General features: G+C 39.3%; 1 protein-coding gene across 1 annotated transcript in view; it reads right to left on the reverse strand.

Moving 5' to 3' along the window:
- Window positions 1–14018, reverse strand: part of DNAH11 (dynein axonemal heavy chain 11) — a 385830-nt gene that overhangs the window by 203796 nt on the left and 168016 nt on the right. Inside the window, exons 38-42 of the mRNA XM_065542209.2 lie at window positions 12883–13077; window positions 11975–12052; window positions 9259–9395; window positions 6446–6596; window positions 5270–5418 (exon numbers count right to left, since the gene is read on the reverse strand). Coding sequence (XP_065398281.1) covers window positions 5270–5418; window positions 6446–6596; window positions 9259–9395; window positions 11975–12052; window positions 12883–13077 — 710 coding nt within the window. The remainder of the gene's footprint in view (window positions 1–5269; window positions 5419–6445; window positions 6597–9258; window positions 9396–11974; window positions 12053–12882; window positions 13078–14018) is intronic.

Raw genomic sequence — 14018 nt, forward strand, 5'->3', positions numbered from 1 at the left:
TATGTTACACTCTGATGAAATTTATAAAATGTCAACTGTCAAAACTTTTTCAGGTCTAAGATAAATGGGTTTCAGTAGAAGTCCAATTGCATAAGAGTAACCTGATAGAGTGTCTCTGTGTGGTAGTGACAGTGGGAACTGCGGAACGATGGAAAGCAGGTGTCAGTGCCTGGGGACAAAGGAATGAAGGCCACCCTCTCAACTACTGATTTTACCCTATATCAGCTGCCAGAGTGGAAAGTGGAATTTTTGTATCTAGAGCTTATCAAGAAAGGGGAAAGAGGACTGCCCAGGGAAAGGAAAGTCTAAAGTGAGACTGCCTGGATATGCATCTCCGTTCCACCATTTTTAAACTGTGTTACCTTGGGCAACTTACTTAACCTCTCTGTGCCTCAATTTTCTCCTCTGTAAATGGAGATGGTAATAATATGAACCTCCTGGGGTGGTTGTGAGGATTATGTAAGTTTGCATGTGCAAAGTGCTTACATTAGCATCTGACAAATTCTCAATAAATGTTACTCATTAGTACAGAGTTGGTGGCATTGGGAAACTCAGGATTAGATTGCGGCTCCATCTCCCTGTGTTTCTCCTAAAGGCAGTAGTGTCCCATTGGGCACAAGAGTTGGCATCCTGGATTCTGATGGATATAACAAAACCTACACCCCACTTCCCAACAAAGTTTCTTCCAGGTTTCTGTGGGAGCAGAAAGCCATGGCAAGGATCACTAGGAGCAGTAACTTCAAAAAGTAGCCCAGAAGGAAGAAGTGGGCTTTGCACTTAGGGTGCAGGTAATAGCGACTTCATGGAGTCATATCAGCAGCAACTAAAGTCTCAGAGAAAATCTACTGAGCCCACTAGCAAATGATGCTTTTGCACAAATTACTTCCACAAGTGAGAGTTGCTCCAGAAAAAAGTCAGTCCAACCAAACCAGGAGATGTGGTAAGAGCTGATTCTGCTTGAGAGAGAGAAAAAAAAAGTGTGTGTTGGGGGGAGAATCAGATAAATGACCTCTACTAGGGATCAATCACACCACACAGCACAGGATAGAGAGTAAAAATGGCTATGTTGCTGGACAGTTTAAAAATTTATGTAGAAATTATTGCTAAACTTTCATAGCTTAGGAATAAAATACACATTAAAAGACGGTAAATTTAGAAGGAGAAACTGTTACCCTTCAGCAAACACTGAAGCTATAGAGCTGCACTTGTGTGCAATTCTTGCAACACTGCTTCACAAAAAAAAATTCCTTATGATTTTTAAAAGATGTGATAGATGTGAACATGACTACTATTATATTACATACAATTGAAAATGGCATACTAAAATGGCATTTCCTTGCCCACAGAAAAGATCACCCACATTGGTGCCCCACCTCGGGAAACGGCTACATTGTAATGCCCCAATGTATCATCTTAATGGCAACATGCAGGTTATTAACAGAGAGTTTTGGCTTTCCAGAATTTGCAAATGAGTCCTCCTATCAGCAGCTCAGTTGTTCCTCCTTCCTCCAGAACTGTTCCAGGTTTATTAAGTGAAGTCTAAAACCCTGTGGTTTCTAAACTTTCTAGAGTAGCCAAAGTTCTCAGACCTCTGAAAACTTTTTATTTATTACTCAGTCCTCTGGGGTTGGATCCTGTTGTATCAGATAGAAGGAATTGAACAAACTGTAAGTCTACCCTCAGAGCAAGTTTTGAGTTCTCTGTCATTCACCATGGCCTGGAAAAATGGTAGACAGTTAGCAGCACATGCTGACTAGTAGTGTATACCAATTATTTCTGAAGTTGCATGTTTATAATATATACAGTATCCAAATATGAGGCATTGGGATTGTAGGGAAAGAAGACAATACGCTCATTTGATATAGGTGCAAGTATTAGTGATACAAAGCCAGAAGAATATTTTAAGCTCAAGTAATAGAAGAAAGAGGATGATCTAAAGCTGTGGCTTCCAAGAGTCATCTAGCAGTATCTAGTCTTTCATAATCAGACTTAGGGATGACTTTTTTTTTTTTTTTTGAGACAGAGTCTCACTCTGTCGCCTAGGCTGGAGTGCAGTGGCGTGATCTCGGCTCACTGCAAGCTCCGCCTCCTGGGTTCACGCCATTCTCCTGCCTCAGCCTCCCGAGTAGCTGGGACTACAGGCGCCTGACACCACGCCCGGCTAATTTTTTGTATTTTCAATAGAGATGGGGTTTCACTGGGTTAGCCAGGATGGTCTCGATCTCCTGACCTCATGATCCACTCGCCTCGGCCTCCCAAAGTGCTGGGATTACAGGCGTGAGCCACCGCACCCGGCCAGGATGACGTGTCTTAATGTCTCCATCTTAGTTTCATATATCTCAGCAAACATTAATAAAAGTAGAAAATGTGCCTCTATGCCAGAGAAAGAGAGAAAGAGAGAGAAAGTAAAAGTGGTAAAATGGTTAGTGATTGCAGGAAAAGCGTCTCTGCTGTGCATTGTACTACCTTTCCAACTTTTCTATAGCTTTGAACTTTATTTCAAAGTTTTGACTCTGAAAAAAGCATTGCTGACAACTGAGACTTAAGAGATTCGCTTGGAAAACTGGGCTAATAATTATGTCTATTTCAGAAGGTAACTGAGTATTAAATGAATTAATATGTATAAAGCTATCATTTTGTTAATATAACTACCTTGAAGTAAGATGTTAAGGTCTCCAATAACTATGGAGAAGAAAAAATACCCTTTATCCTAAAATAGCTATTTCGTGACTTATTGAAAGTTTATTGCAATGGGAGGTGAAAATAGAAAAATACCTTTTAGAGAAGATTTCCATTATTTTGGAAAATGACCTGGATGAATTCTTTGGTCACATCCATGAAAATTAACACCTACCCAATAATTTTGGATAAAACAAAACAAAAAAACCCAAAAGCAAAATCGAATGGTGAAGACAGCGTTGTTTGACTCTCTTAGGAATATAAATTGGGTGTCTCTTTAGCCAACCCATGACCTTTGATGTATTACATGAAAGTCCTTCTTTAAACAGAGATTTGGACCCAGCTTTTGTTAGCACAAATCTCCACAGGATAGGATTGAGATTGAATGACATATGCCTCGGGAGCTGTGAGGTTCACTACTGCAATCAGGGCACACCCAGGAGGGGTAAGAGGTCTCATGAAGGAAATGAATGCAGTGCCCAGGTTCTCTGTACAGAGGGAGTCAGGGCTGCTGTAGAAACTCCCTCAGGTAGCTCCCAACCAATAGAAGCATCCCAGGAGACAGAATCCCAAGTGTGGAAAGGAGTTATTATCCCAAGAAAAACACTCCATTTAAAACTTTTGAAAATCACTCCTTCTCCAAAACATATCCAATAAAGACTTTGTCAAAAGCAAAAGCCTGGGCATGGCTCTACTATGCCGCAGAGGTAAGGAATGAGACTTTTAGTGAGCGCATCAGTACACACAGGAAAGGCAGCCTGCAGAAGTACATCAGTTAGGCCTCTGGCAGGAAACAGATGTCATCTCCAAATCACGATAATAAGGGAAGGATCAATAAAAGGACTAGTTACAGAAGTGTGGGCAAGGAGTAGAGAAAATGGAAGGGACAGTACCATGCCAAGAGAGTAATTACAAGGAATGGTTACTGTACCTATGCCTGGAGGGACAAGAGAATGAAGGATTGCCAGAACCTGGAAGGAAAGATCCTTAATGGAGAGATATAAGAAGAGCTGTGACCTGCAGTCACAGAACCATCCTGACATGACCCTGTTGGGAAGGAGAATAAATAGCCTGACCTCACTGTCCTCTCTCCCTCTCACTTCCTGCCAGGATTCTTCATTAGCCAAACCAACCAGAAGCCGGAAGGCAAGGAGCCCACTAATGTGGTCCATACAGACCACAGAAGAGGGTGAGAAGGCTGGAGAGTGTGTCCAGAGAGGTAAACAAAAGATTTCTGACATAAGAAGCATGCCAGGCACAAGCATGGGTTCAGTGGCAGAGCTCGGCGATTCCTACAGTTCTAAGTGCAAATGCTGGAGGTGACAAGTTACAACCAGAATGAACTGTAGAAAATGTAAGCATTTGAGGAGTAAGCAACTGGGCACCGTAAAGTTGCTCTAAATCAAAGCATTACAACTGTTCATATATGCATAGTATATATACATGCAAACATACATAACCTAAGCGATTTCTTTTTATATAAGTGTTCCATATAAGCTTTCATTATTTATTCACTTACTCAACAAATATTTACTGAGTTCTTAACATCTTCAAGGTATGTGAATCAGGTAATGTCCAAGTAAAAATGACAAAGGCATTCCAGTGCTAACTTAATTATCTTTAAATTAGCCTAATTCATTAGCTTTAAATTTAATTGCTAATACCTTCAAGTGAGCATATAAATATTTAGAATTTTATACTAAGATTTTAACAAGATCCAGGCACAATTTTAAAAAGCACTGAATAAAAAATGGGCAAAGAACTTACGTGAACATTTTTCGAAAGAAGACGTACAAACAGCCAATAAGCACATGAAAAGATGTTCAACATCACTAACCATCGGGGAAATGCAAATTAAAATGAGATATCACCTCATGCCCATTAGCACGGCTACTGTTAGAATAAAGGAAAATAACAAGTGCCGGCACAGATGTGGAGAGATTAGAAGGCTTGTCCACTGTTGATGGGAATATAAATGGGTAACAGCTGTGGAAAACAATGTGTCAGTTTCTCAAAAAATTAAAATTAGAATTAACATATGATCTAGCAATTCTTCTGAGTTCTACCCAAAAGAATGGAAAGCAGGGTCTTGAAGAAATATTTGTACACCCATGTTTACAGCAGCATTATTCACAATAGCCAAAAGGTAGAAGAAATCCGTGTTCATTTATAGATGAATGGGTAAACAAAATACGGTATATACACATAATGGAGTACTATTCAGCCTTAAAAAAGGAAATACTGCAATATGCTGCTACGTGGATAAACTCTGAAGACATTATGCTAAGTGAAATAAACCTGTCACCAAAAGACAAACACTGTATGATTCCATTTATATGAGCTACCTAGAGTAGTCTAATTCATAGAGATAGAAAGTAGAATGAAGGTTCCCAAGAGCTGGGAGGAGGGGACAATGAGGTGTTATTGTTTAGTGGATAAAGAGTTTCAGTTTGGGAAGATAAAAAACTTCCAGAGATGGATGGTGGTGATAGCTGTGCAACAACATGAATGTGCTTAAGCAAAATTTATTAAAATGGTAAATGTTATGTTACATACAATTTACTACAATAAACAAAAAAGAAATACTCACGGATTCCAGCCCAGATCTTGTGGGTTCACATACAGAATACCAGCTCTGGAAACAGTGGCCGGGGTTGCGCTCCTTAAGTGATGTATCTCAAACAGAAGCCTCATGAAGGGAGTGAGGGTGATGCGCTCATTGCTGGCGAGGGTCAGCACCTGGAGTGAGCAGCACAGCGGTGCACAGAGGTGCACTGTCACCCATGGGCAAAAGCAATGCTGCAAACATATAGAAGCAACAAGTACTTTCCCCTATCAGAAGTACCACAGGCTGTGGGCTCATTGTCCTGAATCAGAAGTGCAGTCTGAATAAAGATCTAAGCTCACCCCTGAGATGACCTGACTGACCCTTGAGGAACAAACTCACCTAAATGGACTTGTGAATGGCAACCTTTACATAATTGTAGTAATTTTATTACTAAGCCAAAGATAAGACATTTATTATAAAAATTAATCACATGAAAGGACCTGAATACCATAAAAAAACTTTCTTTAGAATCTGAAATACCATGATTATCAATTGTCCAAAGAAACTTACACAAGTATAAAGATACCAAACCTGTATTTTATGATGAACAGTGTCTCAGTTGAGTAAGCAGTAATTACTGTTAATTCAAGGTGGTTACTAAATCTATTCTGGAGTAATGATGATTACTGATCTCTCTCTGCTGACCCCAACAATAGACCCTGTGTTGCTTGAATGATATCTCACAGACCTGTACCATCACCTTTTGTTTTTGCTGGGAATGCTGAATTAACTGTGGCAAAAAGCTTGGAAAAACATTTTAACTCAATCCATAGCCATAGGAACTAGTTAATTTCAATTATCATATAGCACAAACCCATTCTTTCATTGTTTAAGTATTTATACTTAAAGATGACAAGATATAATAATTTATGCCTACCTCTTAGAAAGTGGTAAGATGTGTAAACTAAATTCTTAGATCTGTATCTAACTCTCAGTAAAGGTGGCTGCATTCAAAGAAACAGAGAGAACATATTCCTTGAAATTCTTTAATGGTGAAATTAAAAAAAATTACCAGGAAAACAGCACTTACCGAAATAATAGTTACATAAAGAATCCCAGGTTAATGAGCAAAAACTAGTATTAACACCAACAAGTGAATGGAACTCTTAATACACTCAGGATGTTATATTTAAGGTTTACAACTGAAGTTTTGTTCACCTTGTTATCATCCATTACAGTATTGAGTGATTCAATCCACATGGGGTCAATATCTCCATCCAGGACTATCCATTTTGGTCCATCATTCTTAAGATTTGCTTGTTCTCGCAGAATGGATGAAAAGAGACCTATAAAACAAGAGTAAACAATCCTAATATATAAAGTCGTTGAGTGCTGTTTATTTCTACAATAGATTGGTATAATTCATGTTGGAAGCTCTTTTATTAACTAAATAAAAACGATTTTGCTGCCTCTTTCTAGTGAGCAGTGTGTAACACCTTTTGAGTCACACATGGGTTCCAGATCCAGCACTATTATTTACCAATGTGCAAGCTTCACCTCACTGAGAAGGACCCTTAACTTCCACGACTGAGCTTCCCCATATGCCAAACAGAGATAACAAAAACTTTCCTTCATGAACAGTTGTGGGGATCTGTAGAAGGTAACGTACATAAAACTCAAAACTTACACCAAATGAAGACATGATCCTTCTTCATACACGTATGTTCAGTATTCATTTTAGATCAAATATTTGTTTATTTCACCCTTTCTCCATTTTTCTATACCAATTTTCAAGGGCAAAATTCTGACGCTAAAGCATTCAGAAGCACTATACATCTCTTACAGAAATGTGTTCAATGGGATAGTAACTCATCATTCCTTAACAAGATGTATACGCAATAACATTTTAAATCTACAGTCCTTTTTGCCATTAGTACATATCTAAGCATTGTGTGTTTGATGTGACAGATTTAACAGTTGCAAATTTTTCAAGCTCTAGTAAATCTAATAGAATTGTGAGCAAAATTGTTTTGATGCATGTATGATGTTTCCTCTGTGACATATTTTGTGCCAAAAGTGACAGTATCTAATGGAACTTGCCACCACGATTCATAAAGCAGCCAGTAAACTTTTCTAATAGTCACTGATTCGAAGAGTTTCCACAGTTTTTCAGCCTAAACAGATAGGTACTCTCCCTGTCATACTTCTTTACAAAAAGACAGAAGCTAGCCTGAGACAGCAAAAACTGTCCCACAGAAAAAGAAGTGTACACAAGACGAGAGGATAGAGAATGACAAAAGGTGTCCTGCTTTATTATTACTGTGTTTTAAATTTCAATTTTTATTTTACGTTCAGATGATACACATGCAGGTGTGTTGCATGGGTACACTGTCATAGGAACCAACAGGTAGTTTTTCATCCCGTGCTCCTCTCCTTCCCTCCCACCTCTAGTAGGCCTCAGTGTCAATGGTTCCCATCTTTATGTCCACACGTACCCAATGTTTAGCTCCCACTTGTAAATGAGAACATGCAGTATTTGGTTTTCTGTTTCTGCATTAATTCACTTAGGATAATGGCCTCCAGCTACATCCATGTTGCTGCAAAAAACATGATGTTGTTCTTTTTTATGGCTACATAGTATTCCATGGTGTATATGTACCACGTTTTATTTATCTAATCCACCATTAATGGGTACTTAGGTTGATTCCATGCCTTTGCTATTGTGAACAGTGCTGCAATGAACATACGAGTGCATGTGTCTTTTTGGTAGAACAATTTGTTTTCCTTTAGGTATATACCCAGTAATGGGATTGCTGGGTCAAATGGTAGTCCCGTTTTAAATTTTTTGAGAAATCTCCAAACTGCTTTCCATAGTGACTGAACCACCAAGTCTATAAGTGGTTCCTTTTCTCCACAGCTTCACCAGCATCATTTGACTTTTCCATAATAGTCTTTCTGACTGGTGTGAGATTCTATCTCATTGTGATTTTGATTGGCATTTCTACTTTAGATCAGCCATCAGGGAAGTCTTCTATGATGTGACGTTTGACCAGATGCTGAAGTAAGATAAAGAAGCAAGTCATGCAGGCATCCAGAAGAGTGTTGCTGATGACAGGAACATGAGGTGCTGAGGTCCCGTGATGGGAACAAGTTCAAGGAATAGCAAAGAGGCCAGAATGAATGGATTATAGGAAGTGGTGGGAAACGAAGTCAGGGATGGTGGGATTTGGGGACGGGGGCAGGGATCCAATTACATAGAGCCTTATAAGCCATGGAAAAGGTTGGATTCTAAAGGTGATTGGAACCCACTTGAAATCAAAAGCAGAGAAGTAACATTTGAAGCCCCTCTGTCTGCTTTAGGTCAAATGAACTGCAGGGAAACCAGGAGGAGGAGATTACCCACTGCCGTAGTACAGGCGAGACATGATGGTGGCTTCGACTAACGTGGCATCTATGGAGAAGGTGAGAAGAACCGGAATTCACATACATTTTAAAGGTAAAGCCTATAGGATTTGCTGTGAGGTTGGATGTAGGGTGTGACAGGGAGACAGGCCTCAAAGATGATGCCAAGGTTAGCGCATTTACTGTAAAAGGAACTCCTAACGGATTGTCACAAAGGGATCTGTTTGCTCACAAATACTCTCAGGGCAGGAAACATGCCCTATTTCCTTTTGTCCCTGGCACCTGGAACGTCTGCCTGAACTTCAGTCAGTGTCTCATATCAGGTACTTTATAGATGTTTCCTGAGGCATTCATGTTGACTTCACTCCTGATTTACAGGGAGCCCTGACATAATTGACGTGGGATAAAATACAACAGCTCTGAGTACAAATCCACTGAATGCAAATCAAGTACTTATTCAAATCTAGTTTTAATTTATACATTATAAATGCTGTTGTGATCTGCTATATTTCCAATAATGCCAACATATAAACAGTGAGTCTGTGACTATGACTAAAATTGGCTTGTATTGAAAAACAGCTTTCTGGATAGAAAAAAAAATTTTAGCACTTCTAAAGGGGAAATACTACTTGCCATCTTTCCATTCTCGGGTAGCATGATGTATGAAACCAAAGAGTTCATCTGTTGTCACAGCTTTAGGGTTTAAGTCATTCCAAACCGGCTTCTGTTTCATGTTAACATATGTTCGGTTCAGTGTTCTCAAAATCTGAGGGGAAGGAGGAAAGAGCCAAAAAAAATTAATACTAACATAAGCCAAATGGAAAGTAAAAGATTTCTGAAGAGTTTTCCTTATTCAGTATATGCTCCTAGATGCTCTGTGTGCGCTAAGATCCAGAAGGGGAAAAATGCACATATGTGCATTTCCATTACCATCTTGAAAAGCTTCCTCTTACAAATACTCAGCGAGACAGAATCAGTTCACTTGACTCTTTGAACCATTTAGAGTAAAGGGAGTCACTTTCTCATTTGAGATTTTTAATCATGTGTGCCAAGTGGAGGACCATACATAAATAAGCATCCATGTTGATTACAAAATCTACGCCGCCTGCTGCACTCCAGCCTGGGTGACAGAGCGAGACTAAAAAAAAAAAAAAAAATTCTACCCCGCCTGAATCAGCAAGATTGGTTTCTCTCAAAATGTAGCCTACATCAGATTGCTTGGAGGGTATTAAAATACAGATTGCTGGGCCCAATCCCAGAGCTTCTGTTTCAGTAGGTCTGAGGTGGGGCCAGTAATGTGCAGTTCCAACAAGGGCCCAGCTGATGCCAATGACGCTGGTCTGGCCATGCTTTGAGACCTAGCGACTTAGGGCAGTGGTTCTCAAAAACAGACTGTCTTGACTAGGGGGAAGAAAGGGGAAGGGACTTCTGGGCATCTAGTGGATAGAGACCAGGGAGGTTGCTAAATATCTTTCAATGCACAGGATAGCCCCCTATAGCAGAGTTACCCAGTCCAGAATGTCAACAGTGCTGAGGCTGAGAAACCCTGATCCTGATAATTGAGGAAAAGCCTTGAGAATGTGAACTCACAGAACAAGTGCTCAGTGTATGTCTATTCAATTAATTGATACCTTCAGTCAAATATCTGCCCTTACTCTCCCTTTTGCTCCTTTGAAAATCTGTGGCTTTTGTCTTAGATATTTATCATGCTGACAAAACCCCTACTCACAGGGGTTTTGAAAAAACGGATAAACAATTGACAAACACTTTGAAATGATAAGATGCTAAAGAACGTCACCCTGAGCTGCAGCGCTCCGGGTATCTCGGGTTACGTACCTGTTGAGTAGAACAGAACTGGTGAAGACTAGAAGAAAGTAAGTAAATGCCTTAGGAATATTAAGCTTGTATTTTTAGGCCGGGCGCGGTGGCTCAAGCCTGTAATCCCAGCACTTTGGGAGGCCGAGACGGGCGGATCACGAGGTCAGGAGATCGAGACCATTCTGGCTAACACGGTGAAACCCTGTCTCTACTAAAAAATACAAAAAACTAGCTGGGCGAGGTGGCGGGCGCCTGTAGTCCCAGCTACACGGGAGGCTGAGGCAGGAGAACGGTGTAAACCTGGGAGGCGGAGCTTGCAGTGAGCTGAGATCCGGCCACTGCACTCCAGCCCGGGCGACAGAGCATGACTCCGTCTCAAAAAAAAAAAAAAAAAAAAAAAAAAAAAAAAAAAAAAAAAAAAAAGCTTATATTTTTAGAAACCATTAATCTACTGGAAAGTATGGAATTTGATTTTATCCTTCCTTGAACTGTGGCCTACATCTGTAACTTACTCTAACAAAATAATTACAGGTCTATCAGTTATCTACTTTAATATTTCATTTATTATATTTTTCACTAGAAAAATGTCTACACAGAGTTTTTTTTTTAATCTTACAGTTGTTCCACTTTGGGTTCTGATCTAAATACTGGCAAGTTCCATATACTGCCATCCTCTAAAATCTCATATGCTCAATCTGATTATTTTTAGCTGTTGGCTACCAAGTATGTTTATACCCAAGCATCCTGAATTAAAATGCATGCAGTTCTGCATATACCGTCTGCCAACCAAGAAAATAAGTATGTTGCCAGGACTGTCAGTAAGACCAAACAAAATCAAGCGGTGAACTAAAAATGGGGATAATAACACCCATAGTATATCATTGTTGCGCAGAGTAAATCATACATAATGCACCTAGCACAGCATGTAATAGGTACCTCAAAAATGTGGGTTTTGCCACTTCCTTTTATTTTTAGGTTTTGTTTGGCCATATAGAGGGTTATATTTCTGAGGGAGTACTGAAGGAAAATATTTGGGTTTGTTTTTCTGAATGATGTGGGGAGGAGAATCAAGGATGACTTGGAAAAGAAAATAGGTTTGATAAATGTGGCTAGAGCCAATCAAATATTCCAGCCAGATATCTTATTCCACAGTCTCTTAATATGTTTATCTTTGATAAAAGAATCCAAGCATAAATGTACTGAAAGGTGCGTAAGGTAGGATGGCGTGTATCGAAATGCCTTCATCTGATACTGAAAATCTCATGTGGAAAGCTCAATCTTCATGTCAGCTTGCTTTTCCTATGTGAATGCAATGCTCTATTTGTTTCTTGTTCTCCCCACTGCTGACCCAATATAAAGGAAAAGATCAATTGATCAAGCAGCAAGATTAGAGTCTCAGATTCTGACCCCAAATTATGGCAGGCTTCATGGTGGGGAATTCTTTTGAGTAGCATTGAAAATAGGCCAAACCACAATAACGACAAATGTTCTTTCCATAGCTGTAAGCTATTAGGCAATTTACTATACCTTACTCTTCCCTGTGCCTGCATTTCCAACCACAAAGACCGAGTGCCGCACAGCCAACAGTTCCTCAAGCTGGACAACCTGCAGAGCAAACAGCCAGTTGCTGGTTTCCTTTAATGAGTTGGTGACAAAAAGATGACCTACCATTTTTGCCCAATTCTTCTTTCCTTACACCCAGACCAGCCCCCACTGACAATAGTACGTTCACAGAAAGTTAAAATAGACCATAAGTGAAAAGTATAGTTTTTCCTGGATTTCCCATGTAGACCACAGGGATAAGACTAAAGCCAAACCGTGATTTTATGCAGTACTCAGTATATGGCAGGGGTTACTTACAAAAATCGTTAACTCTTCATGAAGTTTTGAACAAACACTGTACATAGCCAATCACCATCTACAACTGAGTAATGATTTATATCGTATAGAATATCTAAAATGGATAATGTATACAGTGTTTAATGCCCATGCATTCACTGAATTCAAACTGAATAATATGCACAAGGCTTTGATATGTCAGATAATATCTACCTAACTTATTCTCATACATGTTGTCATTCTTCCCTCATTAAAAGCATACACTAATGATTTTACTTCCAATGTTCTCTAAAAAGGAGGAAAGAACAAAGTAAATTTTTAGTGCATGTCTCCAAGAATCAACAAGTTTTTAAACCTAACTAAAAGTATGCTTACATTTAAAGCCATGTCAATCATATCTGTTTTCACCTTACAGAGTGGGGCTACTAAAATACTTATGTTTACTTAATCCTGCCATATGAAAATGCTTGAAAGCATATATTAAGATCCTATTAAGCTTAGGGTACAAGTTAACATCTTGCTTTAGCATCAGTTAGCCACAATTATTTCAACTGACAATCCCAACAGCTGCCATGAAAAGCAAATGCTCCTTTTACTTTGAGGATGAAGCTCTCTTCAGGCTGCAGGTGGAGCTCCAGGGTAGACTGCCTGACCATCTGTTCAAAGTGCAGCTTCCTCCTCCGGGGCACATCCAGGGTTGGAAACAGGTCACCGACCAGGCCAAGAAACACTGGGATGTCGTCAGTCACTATCTTAGGCATATTGAAATCCCTTAATGCTCTCATGAGTACCTAGGGGAAAAAAAAATTTATAAAAAAGCCAAAACAAGTTCTAACAAACACCTGAAGAACTAAAGATGTTTGTTATTTTTAATCCTCATATGTGAAGCATGAGATATTGTTACTGTTCTCCATTAAGATGGCATTCTATCAATAGGGAGGTTAAATGTTTAAAACTGAGGTATCAGAACATGAGAAGGCTGAACTGATACCATGGACAATCCTTAGAATAAGAACAGCAAAGAGGCCTTTTCCTTCCCTGCCAATGATCTGTTTTGATCTTTAGAAACAATCTAAGGGCCTTCTCTCTTGAATCCTCAAACTCCAGAATTTAAATTAATCAAGCTCATCAGATCATTTTGTCCAAAGTCCTCTGTGAATCTTAGAATGATAATCTCAAACATTTTTAGTTTTGTTGTTGTTGTTCTATCTTAGCTGTAAGCCAAAGATTTTAAAAGCAGTAACTCAAACGTCAGGATAACTTTTACAGAAAAAACTAAGCATTCCAACAAAAATTTTAAAAAGCAAGATAACAAATAAACGAAAGAAAATCTTGACCTAGTAGTAAATTACAAGGAAATTAAGAGGAAAAGAGAGAAATATTGGCAAAGTAGAAAAATACATAATAAATATCCCTCAATTTAAAAAAGGACACTTTTTTTTTTTTTTTTTTTTTTTGCTATTTCTCAAGTCATATTGCACATACACATGGTGATACATATTGATATGGTTTAGATTTGTGTCCCCACCCAAATCTCCTGTCAAATCGGAGGGCTTAGTGGGAGGTGATTGGATCATCAAGGGGGTAGATTTCCTCCTTGCTGTTCTCACGAGATCTGATGGTTTTAAAGTGTGTGGCACTTTCCCCTTCACTCTCTCTCTCCCCTGCCACCATGTAAAGAAGGTCCGTGCTTCCCCCTTGCCTTCCTCCATGATTGTCAGTTTCCTGAGTT

The sequence above is a fragment of the Macaca fascicularis genome, chromosome 3 (assembly GCF_037993035.2).
Source record: "Macaca fascicularis isolate 582-1 chromosome 3, T2T-MFA8v1.1".
Lineage (NCBI taxonomy): Eukaryota > Metazoa > Chordata > Mammalia > Primates > Cercopithecidae > Macaca > Macaca fascicularis.